Below are 21,452 nucleotides of genomic sequence, written 5' to 3'. Positions count from 1 at the left end.
CAATATTTTATTGTTTTATATTTTATTTAAGTTAAAACATTTCAATTAATTAAAATAGGATTCAAAACATCATAAAAGCAACATAGTAGGAAACATAAAAACCAGATATATTAAACTGTATTTCACTTTAAAAATAATGAATATTCTTGAGATAGGCAATCAAAGCTGTGCACAATCATACTACACTGCTTTCTGAGCTGTGCAATAAAGAGGAACAAAATGAGAAAACAAGAGCAAATAATTATTGAATATAAATGTTTAAATTTTCTTAAGACTTCTGATAATCTAGGAATTTTTCAATTATTTCACCTAAAATTTAAAACTAATTTTCTGAAATAAAACTCGTCTGCAAAGTAACAATTATTACTTCATTCAAAAAATAAATAAAATAAACCAAATGACAAGCAACATCAAAATATTATAAAAATAAAATGTAATCCTAAATTTAGACAAAATAATAATGCATTTTTTTAACAGCCAGTTTAATGCGCTGTTACACCAAAAAAAAATTCTAAAATATTTTTGCTGAACATTAAGTATTTTCAGATTAAAAGAAAATTATCATAAATAAAATTAGTCACAAAAAGACAGTTTTTTGTTGTCATTTATTTTGATTTTTAAAGCATAACTTTATAATTTAGAGTATACAAGGCTTTACAAGTATGTAAATACATTCTCACTATACTGCAACAAACCATTTTCACTCAAAAATATGTACTTCAGCAATGAGAAAAGGTGAATCATAACATAACTTTATTTAAATACTTAATCTGGATTTTGTTTTTATATGGACAAATCTGCATTGTTAAACATGTAACATGCTGAATAAAAATTAAACAACAGCATGCCAAATGAAGTGTTTATTTATTTTTTGTAATCTCTTAGTCCAAGTAGTTTTTGTTTTTTAGAAAGCAAGTTCCTCAAGTTCTAATAATGTCTTATTACTCAGAAACACAATGAAAAAAGAGGCAGTTCAAGTTCATTCTCTCAAAGACAAATTAAATATCAATGAGGAGGTGGAGGCTCAGTAGTTTTGTTTCTATCATCTACTTGTCTTAGAGCTTTTCTCCTAGTAGGCGATGTACCCCTTTCCCTATTACTTGTCCTACCAATGGGTCTTCCTCCGCTGCTCAAAGCATCCCTGTTGTTAGCTCGTTGTGATGTACCCCCTCTTCCAATTGGATTATTGTAACTATTGCCAGCACCGCGATTATGAATCCTACCCTGTTGTGGAGGACGCTGGGCTGGAGGCTCTTCTTTGCTTCGAGGTTGCCGTATTTCTTCAACATTAGAAGATTGCACAGAGTGAGAACCAGACTCTGCTATGGCACTTATGGGTTCTCTCCGAGGACCGTGATTATCATTAACATCGGGATATTGGTTTGCCTCTTCTCCGTTTGAATTCAGATCAATTACTTTAACAAGACTGTCTAATTCTTCATTATTAAATTGTTCGCCTAATGTATTGAGTAAGAGTTCTTGGACAAATAGACTACGTTCTGCATGCTCAATTTCTTGGGCTAATTGCTCACCTTCAGTAATGACGGGGTCAGTGCATCTGAAAATGAAAATAAATGGTAAAATATATCATCTTATATTAACCAAAAATAATTATGAAAAATAAAATAGAAAAAGAAAAGATGTTTTAATTACTGATACGATTAAACATTCTAGTTTAAATTCTGAAAAATAAAATATCTTAAGTTTAAAAAATTAGCCAGCATAATTTCAGAAAACATAGCACACTTTATAGCATAATAAAATAAGATATGCAAAAGTTATTTGCTGGTACACTATGCAATATCACGAGATTTTAATGAATGAGTGAGCTAAATAAATTTGTTACTAAATTAAAAACTAAAGTATTAACTCAAAATTATATCATTGTTACTTAAAATAAGGCTTTAGTCATAAATTGATAAGAAGCAGTGTTCCATGTAGTGTTCATCAGAAGATACAATGTTTAATTCAGTAATTTTAAACCATACTAAAAAAGTTTTTATGTATATAATATTTAGAGCCAATTAATGTTTTTAATTGTTCATCAGAATAAAACAATTCAAAAATAACATTTTTATAGGCATTTAGGACTTTTTTTATAATAAAGTACTAACAAAATTTCGCATGCACACCCAGACTAAGATTAAATGAAAAACTTCTTATAAACAGAAAACCTCAAACAAAAAAACTTAGAACAAGTAATTTATTAATTTTTGTAATTAGTTTTAACCCTTGTATTGCTACCTAATTATGATGAAATTTGTTCAAAAATAGCTGATTTTTTTAAAAAAAAACTGATTCCATTTTTATAAAACTCAATATTGATTATTTCACATACCAGCTAGGACTGAGCGATGTTAAGATTTTGGCATCACGATGTATCGTCACTCTAACATTGCAAATTTATGTTACATTAATGATTAATATTTGGTATTACGCAATTTTGAATTCTTGCAATTTATGTTTGAGGATTAAGACAATTACATTTTCGTAATTAACTCAATCCTCAAATACCCAACATAAAAAGTGTCAAAAAATGCTATAAACTTGTCGAGTTATCAACAATAAATTCAATTTAAAAAATTTAAAAAAATCAATAAATCATATCAGTGATATAACACATTGAAAACAAAAAGAAAAGAAAGGAAAAGGCGGAATAGCCGAGGCAAGCCTGCAGCAAAGTTAAAAAATTATAAACATAAAATGAAAATTTAAACACACATTGAGGCAGCATTTATAAAATTCATTATCAACAGAAAAATAAAAAACTTTGCTGGTGATGAATTGGGAACAATGAAAATTTGAGAATAGCTAAAGCCAAAAAGGTGCGACTTCCTAGTCACACCCTTCCCTCATAAATTTAGTACATTACTATCAATATTTAATTTATAAAAATGAATGGGTAAAAAAATCATTGAATAAAAAGGAAAATATTAAAAATTCACATTTATTGTTGCAATTTTAATAAAAATTACATTTTTTTTTTTAATTTTCACACAATGATTATTGTTTTTCAATAATTAAAAATGTACATTTCAGCAAAATAGTGGTTAAAAATGATAAATCGCAGGATTAATTGTAAAAATAAAAACATCAGAGGTTTTGCAAAAATAAAAGAAAGCACGTTTTGAAAACAGAGATTCAACAACATTTTGATTCTCAATTATTAGCAGTCACAGTGAGAAAAATTGTGTTAGCCAAACTTATATTTCTGCTTGATGAATCGATGGAAGAAACATGGAGAAAGATAACCATAATCACCAAGGCAACCACAGTTAACTTAAGATTCGGGGGAGAAAAAAGCTAATCACGAGAACTTCAAGTCATTGATATCTGAATGAGAGAATTGTTCTTCATGCACGCTTAAAACCATTGATGCACTATCAGGAACAATGCTTATTATTATATGTGCCTTATCATTGATGCCAGTAATGCACCGCAAAGCACATTGTGGGGAAATCGGAACTTCCGATGCTTGAAAAAAGAAAGAAAAATGCCAATCTTAACATCGAGAATGATTGAATAACATGGATATTCAGATGCATTGATGTATGGCTCAGTTCTAACCTGTATATAAGTTTAGCAATTGATTGAAGACATAAAACAAGTTATTGATTAACCTTGTTTCACCTTAAACTTGACTTTTTTCATATCTAAAATCTTAGTAGCCTTTTCCTTTCTATTATTTATTATAATGAAAAATACAATAAAATTTTTTATGAATGAAACAAGTTTTTTGCAAACAGCGTTTGCGCATTCATATATATTATCCACATCAGTAGCACAACTAATATTTTTTCATACAATATATACATATGCATACAAAATTATAGCATTTAGAATTTGTAGAATAATTTCAAATAATACTACTTTTTTTTTTTTTTTAATTAAGAGCATATACAAATTAGTTTCAAAATTAAAAAATATTTCACAAATTTGAAAAATTATTAACTATTTTAATTTAGATCCGAAAATTTATTTATCACTTATTCCAACACAATCATTTTCTCATTACGATTACATTATTCATTTTTTAAAAAAGTAGCTTTTTGATATAATCAGATTAAAGTCTTCTTATCAAAGTATTAAATTTTATCTCCATGTATTAAAAAAAAATTCCCCTTTTTTCCATAAGAGGAATAAGGTTGAAAGAGTAATAAGAATATTTAGTCATAGGGGTAATTTAGCCATAACAGTTGAAATAAAGTATATATTAGTAATATTTTTTAACAGTTTATATTTTTAAACTTGCTTAAAAATTTGATTACAATGTTAAATTCAATTAAAATGTTTGATGCTAAATTTTGATACTCCTAACAGAAAATAGAAAGAAATTTTTAAAAAACATTAAAATAAAACAAAACTTATATAACAAAGATAAAAGAAATTTTTAAAAAAAGTGAACATTTGATTCTTAACAATTAAAGTCAAGCACTAAAAAACTATTTGAACTTCAAAAGATTAGTCCCTGATTTATTATAAAATAAAAGATAGAGAATGATTCTAAAAAAATTATTATTTATTTATTGATTTAACAAATTGACAATTTGAAATTGTACTCATTTAAAGAAAAACCACTTACATAAATTAGTATTTTTTAGAATGCAAATTGATTTAAAATTACAACAACAGTTCATAAGTTGTGCAAAATATGGAAAGTAGTTTCAGTATATTATTAGGACAATAATTAGCTGAAGAGGATATTCATACTTTTTTTATTACGACCTACCTACAATTTGTTTCTATGAAGAATTTTTTAAATGCTTAAACTTTGTCAGTTTACTTTCATTCACTCTTTTTTCTGTCCTTATTACCATTAAGAGGCTCTCTCAAACTTGTTACTTTAAAGACAGTTATTGCCTCAAGTGAAAGACACAAGAAATTAAATTAGTTAAAATACGGACAATTTTTGCAAAAAGTAAACAGAGATTTTTTTTAAGTAAGAGAATTGTAATCTCTAATCTAATGGGGGAAAAAAAGATATTTCAAAAGATATTATTTTAAAACCCCGGAATTTTTTTTCTCACCTTGATAAAAGGAACTGTGGTCCAGAAGAGGCCGATGAAGGACTAGAAGAATCAAGAGAAACAGTAAAATGGGTTTGTAGCGCACTGCTACCCCCTGCACCGGCTGAAGCAGAAATGCTTGTGGTCACAGTTTGGCGACGGGGCAATCTTTCTAATTGCTGCCTAGCCATTTGTGCTTGCTGCCGTTCCAATTGCAACTGCATCTGAAGCTGTTGAAGTTGGGAAGTAGTGTTCGATTGAGCAAGATTGGAACGACGTACAGAGGATAGCTGTGAAAGTAGCTCTAGAAAGAAAAAAAATTTTAATGCGCAAATGAGAAATCAATATCTCACAAGAAATAATAAATGAATATTAACTTCTTCATAAGAACTATTCTAAAAACTTAATAAGTTTAACAGAAGCATTCAACATAAAAGTATACGCTTATGAATATGTAGTCTATTTGATATTTACTACATTGCTTAAGTTGTTACAAAGAAATCCAAACATATTCTTGCATAATAAATGAAAAATATTCAGGTTGATTCACAGTTGTACCAATTATCTAAATTCTTTCCATGCAGAACATAATTATGTTTAGAAACATGTAGCAAATTAATAGTAAGATTATAGACTGTCAATATTGAATAAAATTTAAATTATGAAACCAGATCTAGTAACATTGCAGGAGCATTACAGCAAAACATCTTAACTATAAAAAGAATTATCATTGGTTAACAGTTATTTCATCAGAGTACTTTTCAAAATGTACTCTTAATATTCAAGGTTCTTAGTTCAATCTAAAAAAAAAAAAAAAAAACTCTTAATTTTTAAACAGAAACAGTACAAGCTAAAAAATATATAACTGTAATAAATTCACACACTTGATAAAGCGGTTTCAAAATGTGCAAAATTCTCATATTTTGAAAACTTTGCATGTCATAATAATATTATATAAAAATCATTAGTAATTTAAAAACTACAAGAAAATCCATGGAAATAGACAAAACCATTTAGATTTGTATGATTTCAAAATTGCATGTCAAAAATTATTATCAAAATGCTCAACTCAAACTTTGCAGATCATATTAGCATCATATTTAAAATATTGGCACTTTAGAAAATGAAAGTAAAAGTAAAACAAAAGAAGATAAATAATGAGTAACAGAAGAAAAAAAAATCAATCACAAAATTATTTGAATTTATGACAGAATATAGAACGTTATAAGTGATCGTTCGTATTCAAAATTCTACACATTGAATTAATATTGCACTTTAAGAAACCATGCAGAATTTGAGAAGAAGTTATAAATATTTGTTATAACTGCAAAAAAGCGATAAATCATATGGGGTACCACAATAGCATCGAACTGAAATTATTAGACTTAGAAAAAGCATGTGAATGTGTCAGAAAAAGTGATAAATAACTGATTTTACGATTTATTAAAATTGGCTGCATAATTCTTTAAAAACTTCTTCAATTTTCTTCTTCCGGTTTTGAAGACATACGCAATGGCAAAAAGCGCCAAGTGAAAGCCAAAAACACCTCTCTCCACCAGGAAAAAAAAATAAAGTGTTTAAGAGCAATGAACGAAAGCAAAAATATAGCATCAAACATCAGGATACAAAATCAAGCACTTTTACTACAATAAAGTCAGCAGTATATGCAAAGTGTGTAGAGTAAAAGCAGAAAAATACAGGTGTCCATCGGGTGATAAAATCAAGCGGTAATGAACGACAAGCGAAAGCAGAAATACTATTAAGTGATTTCATTGGTGGGGAAGGATGAAAATAGCTGTTGGGTTTATTTTTTTGGATAAAACTGACGTTCAGCGGAACATCCAAGGCACACATTAATTTCCAGATATTCTCTGGAACTTTCAGGATAGTTACCAGCTATGTGTGACTAGCATTCCACAAAAAGAAAATTTTTCTGATGACACACACACATATATATATATATATATATATATATATATATATATATATATATATATATATATATATATATATATATATATATATATATATATACATTTTCTTAAGCTTTAATACACAAATAATGCAACAATTTTGAAAAAAGGAAAAAAGTTGGACACATGATAATGCGAAACTCGAGAAACGTGTTTTATAACTTTACTATAAATTAAACGAAAACGTTAATTACAAATTTTACTATAGAATCATAATTTTAAAAAGAAAATTTACTCCAAAATACATTTAATACCTTATAAATTAAACTTGATTGAAGACAATGTTAAGTGAGCAGGAGTGCTATTCTTGGAATACCTTCAGATTGAACTTTTCGTGAATTCAATCAATATGATCAAGGGATACCAGCTGATAATTTAATATAATGAATTGATAACAGCACATAGTGGGTAAAGAAAAAGAAGAAAAATACCTTAAATGAAAATTCGTGAACTTATTTTAAGATGTTTTAAAATTGCATTATTAATTTAACTCTTAATTGGATTTAATTTTTATAAAGAGTCAATGACATAATTTAGAATTCTGTTAAAAGCGTAATTCAGTAAATAATTTTTAATTAGAGAAGTATTACAGTTATTTTAAATTAAACCAAACATTTTTAAGTGAAATGCAATTTGCGAATGATCTCTTAATTCACTTCTTTTAAAAATTCTGTGATTCTTGAATTGCTGATTGAATTAAAATTATTTTACATTAACTGCATAAAATGAGCAATCCAAAACTATGAAATAATACAAGATTTGGTTAATAACTGCATCTTCAAAATAGTAAATTACAATATTAACTCTTATATAATTTCAAGAAAGAAAAATTAAGCTGTATTTTTCATAAGTCCTAAATTTCTGAAACAAGATATTAGGTAGAATAAAAAAGATATACAATATCTGGACAATTTCCCAGCTCAATTTTAAAACTTAAGCCTTATTTTTAATTGAAATAAATAAAAAGACAACTAGCAAATGAGAATAAAATATATACTTTTAAATAAAAACAAAAAGTTTTAGAAGCTTCTTCCTAATTTAAATCTAATTTCTTTTAGAAAAATCTTACCACTTCTCTTTGATTGATAATCAGTGTCAGGATTCTGATTCCTATCCCATGCGTTTGATTGACCCCTGACCTGAGGGTCAGAGGGTGAGGGACACAGGAAGTGTTGTTCCCCTAGAGTGGGGGAGTTAGGTGAAGCAAAGGACTTTTATCGTTTAGAAAAAGGGATTTTTAATATAGATTGGATGTTGAGAGAGTATAGATGCAGAAGGGAGCAATGGAGCTCCAGAATTTTTATGTTATGTAGCACATGTATATTTTCGTATTTAATTTTAAACCTTAATAGTCAAAACTCCCAAAATAAATGTATATATTATGAAAAGTCCTTGTCATCATTCAGCAGATCTAAACAAACGAACCGAAATAAAACCATCCCACAAAGAAAGGAAAGTCATAATCAGTATTCTCGTTTTAGTACACTTTTAACAATACATATGCAGGGGTGATTGTGAGCCCAAGTCAAAATTCCGGAAAATTTCTTGAGTTAAAAAAAAAGTTGAAATTGAAAAAAATTTAAACAAGGTTTTTTTTTCTTTTTCTCAATATTTCTTAGTTTACTTAAAATATTTTAAAAAATTTACACATATCTATACCATTTACACATACCTATGATGACCTGGAGAAGTGATTAAAATTTACAAATATGTCTTTCTTTCTTGAGTTTATGATTACAACAACTATTTACTAATAAAAAATGAATATTAATCATGAATATAAGCTTATGAAGTATATCTCTGGCTCTCCCTTACAAACAAATAAAATAAACTGTGTTTTTAAGTTCCACCTTTGAAAATTTGATTTCCGGAAACTTCTGTGATCAATGATTTCTTTAAACATCTGGAACTTTGATCTCCAGAAACTTCCGGATCACTGTTAGCGAAAAATCCGGAAATCCAGATTTTTTCTGGAGCACAATCAGCCCTGCATATGAAAGAGCTACAGATTTAGACAGGAGTGTAAAATTATAAATAGGATTATATCTTTGACCAGAATTGACTAAATCTATCTAAAAATTTTGATAGAAGATGTATAAATAAGATTTTAAAATTCCGAGTTTCTATAGAAAAGGAGATATAATATCTCATATGTCCACTTTCTATACTTAAGTGTAATACCCATCAATTTTCAAAGATTTTTATTTAAGATCTATATGTATACAATAAGAGACATTCATAAAAAATAAAGTACTTCTGTTTACAATACATAAAAAAATTAATGGTTTTTGATTTATGCACGGTTAACATACCAGCTATTGGATCCATTGAATCTCTATTATTTGGAGAAAGGGATGCTAAGCCTCCGGCTGAAGTAAATTGCATCTGAGATCTCCGAGCTCGATTGCTGCTCATTCCTCTTCCAGCATGTGGAATTCTTCGAACATGTCTTGAACTAATTGTCTCATCTTGGTGAAAATTAGTTAAGAAAAATAAATCATAACATTATCAGGTGACATAGTGGGCCAATATATTTGGAATTTTAAAAAAAATCAAGGCTAAAAATTTTTTGGAACATGACAAGACTACTTTCAAAAATGGCAAATGAGAAACTAGATAAAAGTACTTAAAATTGCTTTACTTACATATAATAATAATATATATTATTTTCTATCAAATAAACATTTAAAAACTGTATGGTATGATAACTGTATTGTTGACCGACATCAAGAATTTTTCAAACAAGATGCACAAGATTTGTTATTGCATATGCTAAAAATAATATACAAGCGTATGACCTTAGAATACGTTACCATAAAAATTTATAAAATAATGAAAAGTTATTGAGTTTTTTTTAGTAAATTACAAATAAAAATTTGACAGATACAGAAAAAATTGTTTAGAGCAATTATAAGACTTCACACAAGAGCAGTGATGCCATATCACATTGATGTTATTCTATAGCGTCAATACAATATTTTTCAGTTTAATTGCAATCGTTTTCTATAGTACAAAATAATTATGTTAAGCTTCAAAATTTGTTTTGTATAATATGAAGATTAACAATACTAATCTTAAAAAATATATATATATATATTATTTAAATTTAAATACCAGCAAATAATTCTATCTATTACTAAAAAATAAATAAAAATAGGGATTCATCTTCAAACTTCAAAAAAAAGTTACTAAAATAAAAGGTTGTAACTTTAGTAACTATTTAGTTATTTCAGTAAAAGTTACTAAATGAAAAGAGTACAAGAGAGATAGGAGGTTATTGAACTATATCAAGAAATTGAACTTTTCCATAAAATTCAAAAGCCTGATTCCAATTGAAATTAAAATCTACACAAATCACAAAACACCTAAAGTCTTTCAATAAAACAATGTAGAAACACTCTTTAGACTAGTATAGCTTATTAATACAGCAAAAACAATACATTAATAACTTGTATTCAAGCAGACAGGTTTTTTTGCAAAATGGCTAAATGTTGGGGGGTGGGGGAACTATAGCAGGGATAGAACAGCAGCATACTGATTTTGGAGCAGAAAAAATATTGGTTTTGGAGCAAATTGGTTTTATTAGCAGATCGACGCAAATAAATTTCGTTTTTTGAGCAAATTTACTGATACTTATAAGATGAAATTTAGCTCTTAAGGTAAAATAATTCTGAAGTTATAGCTGTTTAAAAATTTTAAAACTGTAAAAAGAAAATTGAGAATTTCTACAAGTTCAAAAGTGTATAATTTGGAAAAAAATGGTGCAAAAAAATCTAAAGTTTAGCTTTTTCAACTCAAAAATAGGTTTCTCAAACATCTTAAAAAATCATAGAAATTGATGCCCAGAAGAAGAAGAAAAAAAATTTGACTTGTGATTACCTTCTTCTTTAATTATTCTTATACTTAAAAAAAAAGTCAGGAAATACAATTATTATTTCTTTGTTAAAATAATATATACATAATTAATAACTTTAACACTACACTGCATAATATGAAAATAATAATTAATAGTAAATATGAAATATAATACTCACTAAATATATGATTTATATGATTAATAGTAATAAAATATGAACTATTTTTAAATCAAGCATGAATACGAAAACATTTTAACAATTCTGAAATATGAGATATATTGAAAAGGATATAATATCTCTATTCCGATGGTCAAGAGCTAAATGTGCAGAAAAATCATCAGTCATGTGATTTGGTTCACCACCTGGTTGTGAAGCACAGACAGGACATACCTACAACAAATAAAATCATAAAATATTAATTTTCTTGCTCAATACTCTCTTTGAATTAAAATAGCATTTTTGAGAAATAAAATGGATGAACTTCCACAGCATTTACTTTTTTGGCAACTCAATTGGCCTCCATGCATCACAGATAAATGGATGCCAATGATGCAAAATCAAGTGTCTACGCAATAAAAAAAAAGATCACTTGACATTCCAGATATCATTCAGACTTCACTTAAAAATCCAACCCATTTAAAAATTAAACTCCAATATTTTTGGTTTAAAGTTAAAAAAAAGAAGCTAAATAAGTCCCTAATATCAAAGGGAAGATCCAAGACCCCCAACACCTTTTCAAATACATTAAGCCAAAAGCAGACACGTGATTTCTGGAAGAAAAAATTATCTGAAATTTTTTATTTTCTATTTTTTAGTGCCTGCTTTTATATTTTCGTGTGCATAGAAAACAAATAAAAGACTGTCGTTTCTATGCACAAAAGTAACATTTATAAAATTGAAGAGAGAACGAACAAAAATTCGCATTTCACAAGTCGTCATCCCAAAATACAAAAAAAATTTTAATTTATAGTAATAACTGAAAAAAGATAATACCACATGTATATAAGCTGAAATCACATGATTCGGATGCATCAAAAAGGGGTTAATCAAATTTACATTTCAAGATTTATGTGTTATAATAAAAAATATCGAGATTTTAAAAATATGCTAAAATCAATAGCAATAACAGTCGAAAAAAATTTTGAAAAAAAAATGATGGAATTAAGCGTCAAATAGTGAATAGTAAGGTCCGCAATTTGAATTTCCTGTATCATAATATCAATGGGATTTTAAAAAACCATGTGGATATCAACAGAAATTGCCACCAAAAAGAGCCAATTGTAACGCCACATGGAATTTACACAAATTGAACATAGTCAAATTATTCAAGTGCACTATACAAATTTCTCATTTCTTAATAATATCATATGAAAATATCAAAGCATAAGAAACCACACGGATTTCAGCAAAAACTGGGAAAAAGTCTATCGCAAAATCATCTCGTCAAAATTAGACTAATAAATGCATACATTGAATTTTGTGTGTCGTAATAATGATGTATAAATAATAGAGGGATTTTTTTAAAAAAGAAAACGCCTGAGAAAATTCATGGCAATAATAGCCCATAAAACTATTGAAACTCCACATTGATTAACGATGGTACCGACACAAGTTGAGCGCATCAAAAACTGATTACTCAAATTTTTACGTATCATGATAACATCAAAATTTTAAAAACCAAGAGAAAATAAATTAAATTAACTGCAAAAAAAAAAAGGTTGAAACACATATTTATGATGGTATCAAGCGCGTTGCAAAATGATTAATGAAATACAAGTTTAAAAAATTTTATGTCGTAATATCAAATTGAAATTAGTTTGATCTGACTGTTACCAAATAAAAAAGAAGGCATATGTACCATATTAATTAAATACTTTTTCTGTTTCAAATCGGAATTAGCAACAAAATAGCTATTAAAATATAAGTTTAGTTATCGCATGTGAATGAAACTCTTAAAAAAAATGTGCTGGTAAGGGCCGAATAAATGCCTAGTTAATTTCAATTTGTATAAGCAACTAAATTTAAATTTTAGGTTAGCGGATTTCTGAGAAAATTTGGTCGATATATAAATTGTGAATCAGCGGTCTTGAGATAAGCTGAATTCTGCAAATTACCAGAACAATCACATACCTGCAAGAGTTTTTTTACACCCCCTGAGACTTTTCTAACGCTTAAAAAGGAAATAATAAAAGGGTCAATAGTTTCTTCCCTAATCAGATGTTAACTGGGAACAATGTAGAACGAAAAATTAATTGATTCTTAAAAACCTCTATCTTTAGCAAAGAAAAGCTTATAAGTTATAAATATAAGTTATAAATATAAGTTATAAGTATAAAGTTAGAAATATAAGTTATAAGTATAAAATATAAGTAAATTAATCATTGAAAAAAAGATGCACCTTTTTTTGCACCAGTTAAGTTTTGAAAAACTAAGTTTCCAAACTTTAATTCATGATTTGATTTTATTTTTCATAATTTTTTCCCCTTCTTTTTTTTGGGGGGGGGGGGAGTTGGATTTTCCTATATCTAATTCATTCCCTTATAATATTGAAACTACTGATATTCATAATCTGGAACAATTTGAAAGTATGTCATAACCTAAAGAACAGACAATGTAATATCAATATTTAAATTTCAATTCTTCGTTTGTTTATAATTTTTAATTTCTGTTAAGATACAAAATACAAAACTTACAATTTCTGCAGACGATTCAGAATGTTCAGCAGAAACATGTTCTGTCAGAGCAGATTCAGTTAAACCCATTCGACCACAAAAAGGGCACGTAAATGACTGAGGATGTTCAACAGATGCTGCTTCCCCTCCATAATATAAATCTTTAAAAAAAAATTATTACTTGAAGCAAAATAGTTATAATCAAAATACATGCATACATAAAAGCTTAGCTATGATAGTTAAAACATAAAAATAATTTTTGTTATATTCAAATGCCAGTCTTAACAGCATTTTCATATCAATCTTTAGAACAAATTAGCAATAAGAAACATAATAGGAAAATAAGTCTTCTGGGAGACAATAGATTAAAGATCTTAAAATCGAATACCTACACATAAAAACTTATATAGATGGATAGAAAATGTGTTTGTTTTTTTATTATTATAAATATCTACAAAAATTGGGGAGTTTTATATGAAGTATAACTCAGATTTCAATGAACTTGATGTACACAGACATAAGCAGAGATACAGAAAATTCGCAGAGCCTTATATTTCCACAGAAACAATAGGTCTTTGGTTTGAAATTTTTTGCAAAATTATAGCATTTTTTCTTTCAGTTACAATAAACTTTTCAAAATATTTTTATAAAGTTATACTTGAAAAATTTTGACAACTTTTTCTTTAAAAAGAAAAATTAATTAATTTTGTTTACACAATTCTTGAAAAAATTAACATATGTGTTAAATTTTAAAAATCAAAATATATTGCAATAATTTATAAAACTAAATTTAAGGTGACTCTAAAAAATTAAGGAATTCAAACTAATAAATAAACAAATTGATATAAAATTTGTGTTATATTTAACAGAAAATATAGCTTTCTTTTTTTTAACTGGACCTAAAATTTTCCCTTTGATGTCTGAATCTCCCCCAAACTATTTAGTGTGCTTGGACATATACCAAATATTAAAAAAAAAAAAAAAACTTATTGCCCAAAAATTTTCATTTTTACATTACTATAGTCAAAAGCAGGCAGTATTTGATTTTGCAAATCACACATTAAACTGCACCATACTGAGAAAGTTTTGAGAACTACTTCGCATATATTGTTTACCCTTTTCCTGCACAAAGTCATGGTATAATAGTAAGGAAACAAAAGCTTAGAATAACAGTGTCTGCCTAATAAAGGAAAAAAAACCTTTAGCAGACTACATTTCAATACATTGCATAAAAAAAGATTTAGCAGCACCAGCACTGCTACTGAGGCTAATAAAATACTAAATTTTAAACTATATATACATTACTTCAATTATTATAATTTATTTCCAAACCATTTAAAATTAATTAATTTTTTATTTCAATATTTTCAATAATTGAACTGAAATGTTTGAAACAAAGTTTAGGACAAATTGCTTTGATATTTTCTGTCACAAAAATAATGATTCAGTAAATAAAAGGATCTAAAAGCAAAACAATATTCTTTTAGTGAAATGCAAACTGGAATATTGTACTTTTATAAAGTAAAAGTTATAAATTTAAATTCTAACTCCTTTTAACTTTTTATTTTTAAATAAAATAGCTTAATAGGTTTAAACCTGATAACCAATATAGTAAGAAAATCAAACTGAAATTAATAGCTGGATTGTAGAAAAACATTTTATGACTTTCTAACATAAAAATATAGTCAAAACCAGATTTAATGAATTCTCTAAAAATGAAAGTATTGCTTGATAAATCAAGCTTTTTTACCAATATTAGGGTCAAAAATAAAAAATAAATTTCAGCACTTATGTTAACAGACAAATATATAAACACCAAAATAACCAAAATTAGAAGATGTACACTTTTTATTAAACAGATCAACAACAAAAAAAGAAGCTAATTCTGAATGCACTAGTTCATTTTCTTAGTGTCTGGAAATTCACTTTCTACAAGATTTTTCTCAAACTTGGTCCAAGAATATCTCTCAAAATACAGAGCAATCAAAAAGTTGGCTCTTTATCTTTTCTCTGAATTTTTCTCCAAACAATGCTATTTTTCTCATAACCAATTCTAGTAGAATGAATATTAACGATATCTAGTGACTGAAACACACGCATTTGTACAATTTGCAGGAAAAAGCAAAAATGACATGATTGAGAGCTGGAAAATAATTAACAAGAAAATTTTTTATCTTTTATCTCTTCATAAGCTTATGTGAAGATGAAGAAATGTCTGAGTTAAAATTTTATTCAAATGTTAAAAAAAATTCATCACAAAAGCCCGAAATTTTTTTTAAAAATCTGTTGCATTGAGATTTATTTAGCTTTCATATTAATAGGGATAAAAGAAAAATTTATTAAATCCTAAGATTCAGTAAATAGAGAATCATTAAATCAGGGTCTGAGTGCAATAAAAATAGGAAGTTCATTATCATTCAAATTAAGGATGCACAACCAGCGGCCTGCAAACAACCTGCGGCCCAACGACTGCCGAGGTGCGACCCACAGGGGCTTCTGAACTAAATGAAACTTTTTTTCTTTTTTTAGAAAATAAAATTTTGAATCGCATACTTTTGACTCATAATTTTTTAATGTGCTCACAATTTGCACTGATTCTACTGTATACCCATGTTGTTTTTCAATTGCTTTTACACTGGTTATGGCTGCAAAATTCCACATGGTTTCAAAAGACCCAATATAGTTAATATGATATTACAATACGCGAAATTCAAATTTGAGTAATTTTTGTCATTTCATCATAAATCCAAGTGACGTTTCAATTGTATTTAGGCATTTATAATTACCTATTTCCATGTGGTTTACAAGATTCCAACACATTTATTACAATTTGTGAGCTATAAATTGTGCATCTAATTTTTCACTTTCTTTATTTGTACCTACAAATTTTATCATAAATTTCAATGACTTCTTTAAAAGGCAGTTAGTGCTACACTTTACCATGTGATTTTGAGAATCCAGAATTTTTATTAAAATATTATTATGACACATGAGTTTCAAATCGCACATTTAAATAATCACTTTTTGGCTCACTTTGCTTTTTCCAATTTCATCATAAATCTAAGTGACGTTTAGATCTTATTTTAGCATTTATAACTACTAATTCCATGTGGTTTATAAATTCTCGATACATTTATTACAATGTTACGTCGCCTGAAATACAAATCGTGCATCAAATTTATCACTTTTTGACGGGCTTTATTTGAGCCAATTTAAATGTTTTTTAAGCAAAGTTATTGGAACGTTTTTCCATATTTTTGAAAATCTCTTTTTTTTTTTTACGTTACTATAACACGTAAATCCTGTTGCTTTCGTGTCCATGGATTTTCAGATAGCATCAAAAGTCTAGACTATTGCGGCCCCCAGTCATGCAAATTTTGAATTGCCCATTTAAATAATCCCCTTTTGACACTTTTTTTAAATTTCATCATAAATCCAAGCAACGTGTAGATTGTTTTGTGACATTATTAACTTGAAATTTATGCGTGGTTCATAAATTCCCGATACATTTATTACAATATTACGTCTCGTGAATTATAAATCTTTCATATAATTGATCACTTTTTGATGCATTCCATTTGTACCGGTTGCAATATAATTTCAAGTTGTTTTTTAATCATTTTTTCCCGCAGTTTCTGCTATGCAGTTGCACAGTTTTTAAAATCCTGATTTTTATTATGACATGCGAATTTTAACTCGAATTTTGCTTATTTCTTCAAAATATGTTATTTTTTCATTGTTTCAGTAGTGGGCACCATGCATTTGTACATCATTGACATCACTTAAAATCCTGATACTTTAATGCAATGTTACTGCACCATGAAAAATTTGAAATAAACTGCTTACTGTTTGTAATTTAATTTGCTTTAAAAATTTTATTAGCTTAGGTGATTTTTTAAAGGAAAAAAACTAAAAACAAAAAGTTTTCTATTTCAAATTTCCAGAAATAGAATTAATACTAAATAAATATTGAATTTTATTTTGTACTATAAAAGATTTGTTTTAATTTTTGTTTTAACATGAATTTTCTCTTATAAAAATGTTTAATTCAAATTTATATTGCTCTATAAAATGAGTATATATTTTTCATTCAGTAAGCTCTACAGTTTTTTTTCCCTTTGGTAAGAATTTATACCCCCCCCCCACAATATTTATGCATATATTTGATAAATTATATATTGTGAAAAATGGATCAAGTTTTTTTTTTTTTTTTTTTTTGAAGTATAAGTTTTTAAATAAATTAAAATAATTAAAAGTATCTTATTTTCCACAAACATGTTAAGTTTACTAACAAAAAAACTTAGTGCTTAGAACACTAATACTTAGATAAAAATTATCACAATTGCCGCTAAAATGACTAAATATGTGTGCTGCCCTCCATTAATCTACCTGCTATGGAAGTGGCCCTTCACTCAAAAAGGTTGTGCACCTTTAATTTAAATGTCAATAAAATCAGACAAAAAATTTATATAAGTCTTTAAACATTGGACAACAAAAGGAACCAAACACTAAATAAAATGTTTATACTACTTTCAACAAATGGTCAATTTTTCATACACAATTTCACGTAAAATTTTATAAGTAAATAAAGCTATGAGCAAAGTTGACAAAATTTAGTGCAATTATCTCAAGCACGGAAAAAAGAATTTTTCTGAATAAAATAATATATTTATTTTAAGCTTCAGAAAAAACATACAAAAAATTGACTCAGAAAAATATACAAAAAGTATATTATTCAGAAAGATGTTGACACTAGAGACTGTTTGGATTTATAATAGAAAGCAAAACAGCATATGGTCGATTAGCCCATACTAGGCATAGGATGATATAAAAAAGAAAAGAATAAGGAAAAAAGAATTTTTCTGAATAAAATAATATATTTATTTTAAGCTTCAGAAAAAACATACGAAAAATTGACTCAGAAAAATATACAAAAAGTATATTATTCAGAAAGATGTTGACACTAGAGACTGTTTGGATTTATAATAGAAAGCAAAACAGCATATGGTCGATTAGCCCATACTAGGCATAGGATGATATAAAAGATAGACATTATTGGGAAAAATTATATCAAGCATTTTAATAAATTTGTAAAGGTGTATATTTTATGAACATTTTGTATTAAGAGTAATAACACAAAATCCAAACAAGAGTTATAGAAGAAGTAACAATTCTAAATATAAAATTTTCAATACAATACAAGAAAGAAATTTTTTTAAAAGAAATACAATGTCATATGCTAACTTTTATGTTCAAATGCAGAAAAATATTCAGCAAATTTACAACATAATTTAAATTTATCAAAAAATTATAATTTTTAATTGAAAAATAACCAGAAATTAAAATGTATAAGCTACAAGACAAAAAATTAACTTTTAACTACTACACTAATTATAACTTGCACATAAAATTACCAAAGTCTGATCTTGTCAATATACATTGCATAGGATGATCAGCATTATGACGAGTAGTAGAAGCTCCAGCTTCATAGCATGTTGCACACAAATCATAATCATAACATACCAGACATTTATATCTCTTGCCTCTAAAGTTACCCTTCAAACAAGAATCACAGCTGACACCTAAAAATAAAAAGCAATTCATAAAATAAAATTTATAACTTCTTATTTGAATTTACTAAATTTGTATAACTTTTTCTACACTCAATTTTACATTTGAGGTTTTCTGTTGCTGCTATATAGTGGTAAAAGTCTAAGATACACTATAAATATTTTCTAGCCAATAATAAAATTGTAGAATCATTTTAAAATGAAAACATGTGAATTGCTCTTCATGCATGTTAAAACAAAGAAATTGTGTGAATTGCTCTTCATGGATGTTAAAACAAAAAGAAATTCTATGCAATTATTTCTAAGAGTAATTATTTTTAAATGTATTAAAATTAGCTTAGCCTTTCAAGCTCTAATTCTTCTGACAATATTAAAAATTTCAAAATTAATGCCTAAGAGACTGTTCTTTTTTCAAAGAAATAAGTTTTTTTTAATGGTAAATCAAGACATTTTATTCGCAACATACAATTAAGATAACAATTTTAATAAATACATATTTTTTAGAGAGTATATTTCACGAGAATCTTTTATATGTCTTAAAAACAAAAATGTCCATTTTTAACAAATCTGTATTAAAAAGCAAAAAGGAAAACATATTAATAGTTTTAAAAAATGCTTTTGTTCTTATAAAAATTATATATAATAAAAGATTTTTAATTCTTATTGTTCGTATAACAGCAAATAAAACCATAATTTTAGCATTAAAATTCTTTTTTTATATTTTTATAATTATATTCATTCGTGTGTAAATATAGATAAAGTTACAGTTCAAAATAAAATTTAATTGCTTAAAAGATGTTTATGATGCACTTTTTAAAACACCAAAATTATAAGATTTATATGGATTTATTTTGACTATATAAATTCAAACATTTTTATTACATAGAAATTTAAAAACAATTCGATATATAATGAAATTAAAACCAAATTAGAATAAAGACTAAATTTAATACTAAATTGCGCTTCCAAAATGGTGCATAGAAGTAAACAAAAGATTCTCTATTAAATAATCTTTTCTTTTTAAGATTCAGATTAATCCATCTTCACAAGTCCATGAAACATTATGTGTTAGCATGTGATATAATTACTATATTAATAATGTGCATATGACTTATTTAAACAATAATTGACTACTTAATGAGTACTAAAGTTCATAAATATTACACTGAACTTTAACATCAAGTCTAACACAGAATCAAAATACAACAGATTAAATACACCTACTACAGATATTATATAAATGTAGAATGACTGAAATGTTTTATTATTATAAAAAGAAAAACAGAATCCATCAGATTTAAAACGGAACAAAATACATTTTTAGTTTAGTAATATAAATCTCATAATTCTCTTTATAAATTAACTTTTAACGAAATCTAAGCAATCGGCCATAATAAGATTACTGACCTAACACACAGAAAATAATTCAATACACTGGTTGAAACATATTTAATTACAGATAACATATGCGAATTTATTTGAATGTTAAAAAATATTCAGTGGTTTCACCTATTTCAATAATGTCGAACATTTTAACATGTAGGTATTAATGCTTCATTAAACAGCAATAGTAGACCCAATATTTAACCTTGATCCATTTTGATGTTTCATCAATCTTTAGAATACAAATAAACTGTTATCGAAATATGTGACAGTAAAAATAAGAAAACACTAGAGATATCAATAAGAAAAGGAAGGGTGTACTTGACGACCGAGATACTACTTGAAGGTTTAGGCTTAACGGATAACCAAGGAGTACAGTTTATTAGGAGTGTAATCATGCTAGAACTCGAGAATTATGGTGTTCATTTGTGTCATTTTTAATAAATTTCACTCACCTTCATGACGAGACATAACTAGTATCGAATACAAGTCAAATGCCACGTCAAGATAAAAGAAATAATTTTTAGGTTAAATGTTTTAAGTACTTTATTTTGAGTGAAAATTCATAAATTGCTATAAGTTAAGAACATTTTTCAAACTAATATTTTCCATTGGAACACAGATAAATCTTCAAAAAACACATTCACTAAATCTGAGTCCTGCGCAGTTTCAGTCGCCTCAATATCCGGCATATTGGTTGCAAACAAGTCGAAAGATTAAAATAGTCAATGCCAGATTCCAGCCTTTCAAATGGCCTTTTACCTTATCGAGTCATTTTCTAATTTTTATATTAAAAATGTATCTAAAATATCACTTAAATCACGATGCAGTCTAAATGATAGCTTATTTAAATATTAAAGTTACTCGAGAACGATTTTTGAATAGATTTTGTGAGAATTTTAAGCTTTATTGCAAAATTCTAAATTGTGAAAAATTCCTTTTAAAACTTCTGATTAGTAAATTCCAATTCATTTAGTTCCTTGAGATCTAA

General features: G+C 26.9%; 1 protein-coding gene across 3 annotated transcripts; it reads right to left on the bottom strand.

The window, feature by feature from the left end:
- Positions 1–586: 586 nt before the first annotated feature.
- Positions 587–21,333, bottom strand: Kcmf1 (Potassium channel modulatory factor 1). Of its 3 annotated transcripts, XM_071180633.2 has the most exons (8): positions 20,783–21,170; positions 20,588–20,693; positions 18,923–19,090; positions 13,530–13,669; positions 11,128–11,226; positions 9,292–9,451; positions 5,028–5,310; positions 587–1,558 (listed from the first exon to the last, which is right to left on the bottom strand). In XM_071180633.2, the coding sequence occupies exons 2-8, from the start codon at positions 20,607–20,609 to the stop codon at positions 1,006–1,008; spliced, it is 1,425 nt and encodes a 474-aa protein (XP_071036734.1). In that variant the 5' UTR covers positions 20,610–20,693; positions 20,783–21,170; the 3' UTR covers positions 587–1,005. The 3 variants fall into 3 exon arrangements, with proteins under 3 accessions (XP_071036734.1, XP_015910897.1, XP_015910896.1); XM_016055411.3 differs by lacking the exon at positions 20,588–20,693 and having other exon boundaries at positions 20,917–21,333; XM_016055410.5 differs by having other exon boundaries at positions 20,588–21,174.
- Positions 21,334–21,452: the final 119 nt, after the last annotated feature.

Source organism: Parasteatoda tepidariorum, chromosome 3, assembly GCF_982258835.1.
Source record: "Parasteatoda tepidariorum strain Cologne lab strain chromosome 3, Ptep-v5.0, whole genome shotgun sequence".
Taxonomy (NCBI): domain Eukaryota; kingdom Metazoa; phylum Arthropoda; class Arachnida; order Araneae; family Theridiidae; genus Parasteatoda; species Parasteatoda tepidariorum.
This window is presented reverse-complemented; position numbering and strand designations above follow the sequence as displayed.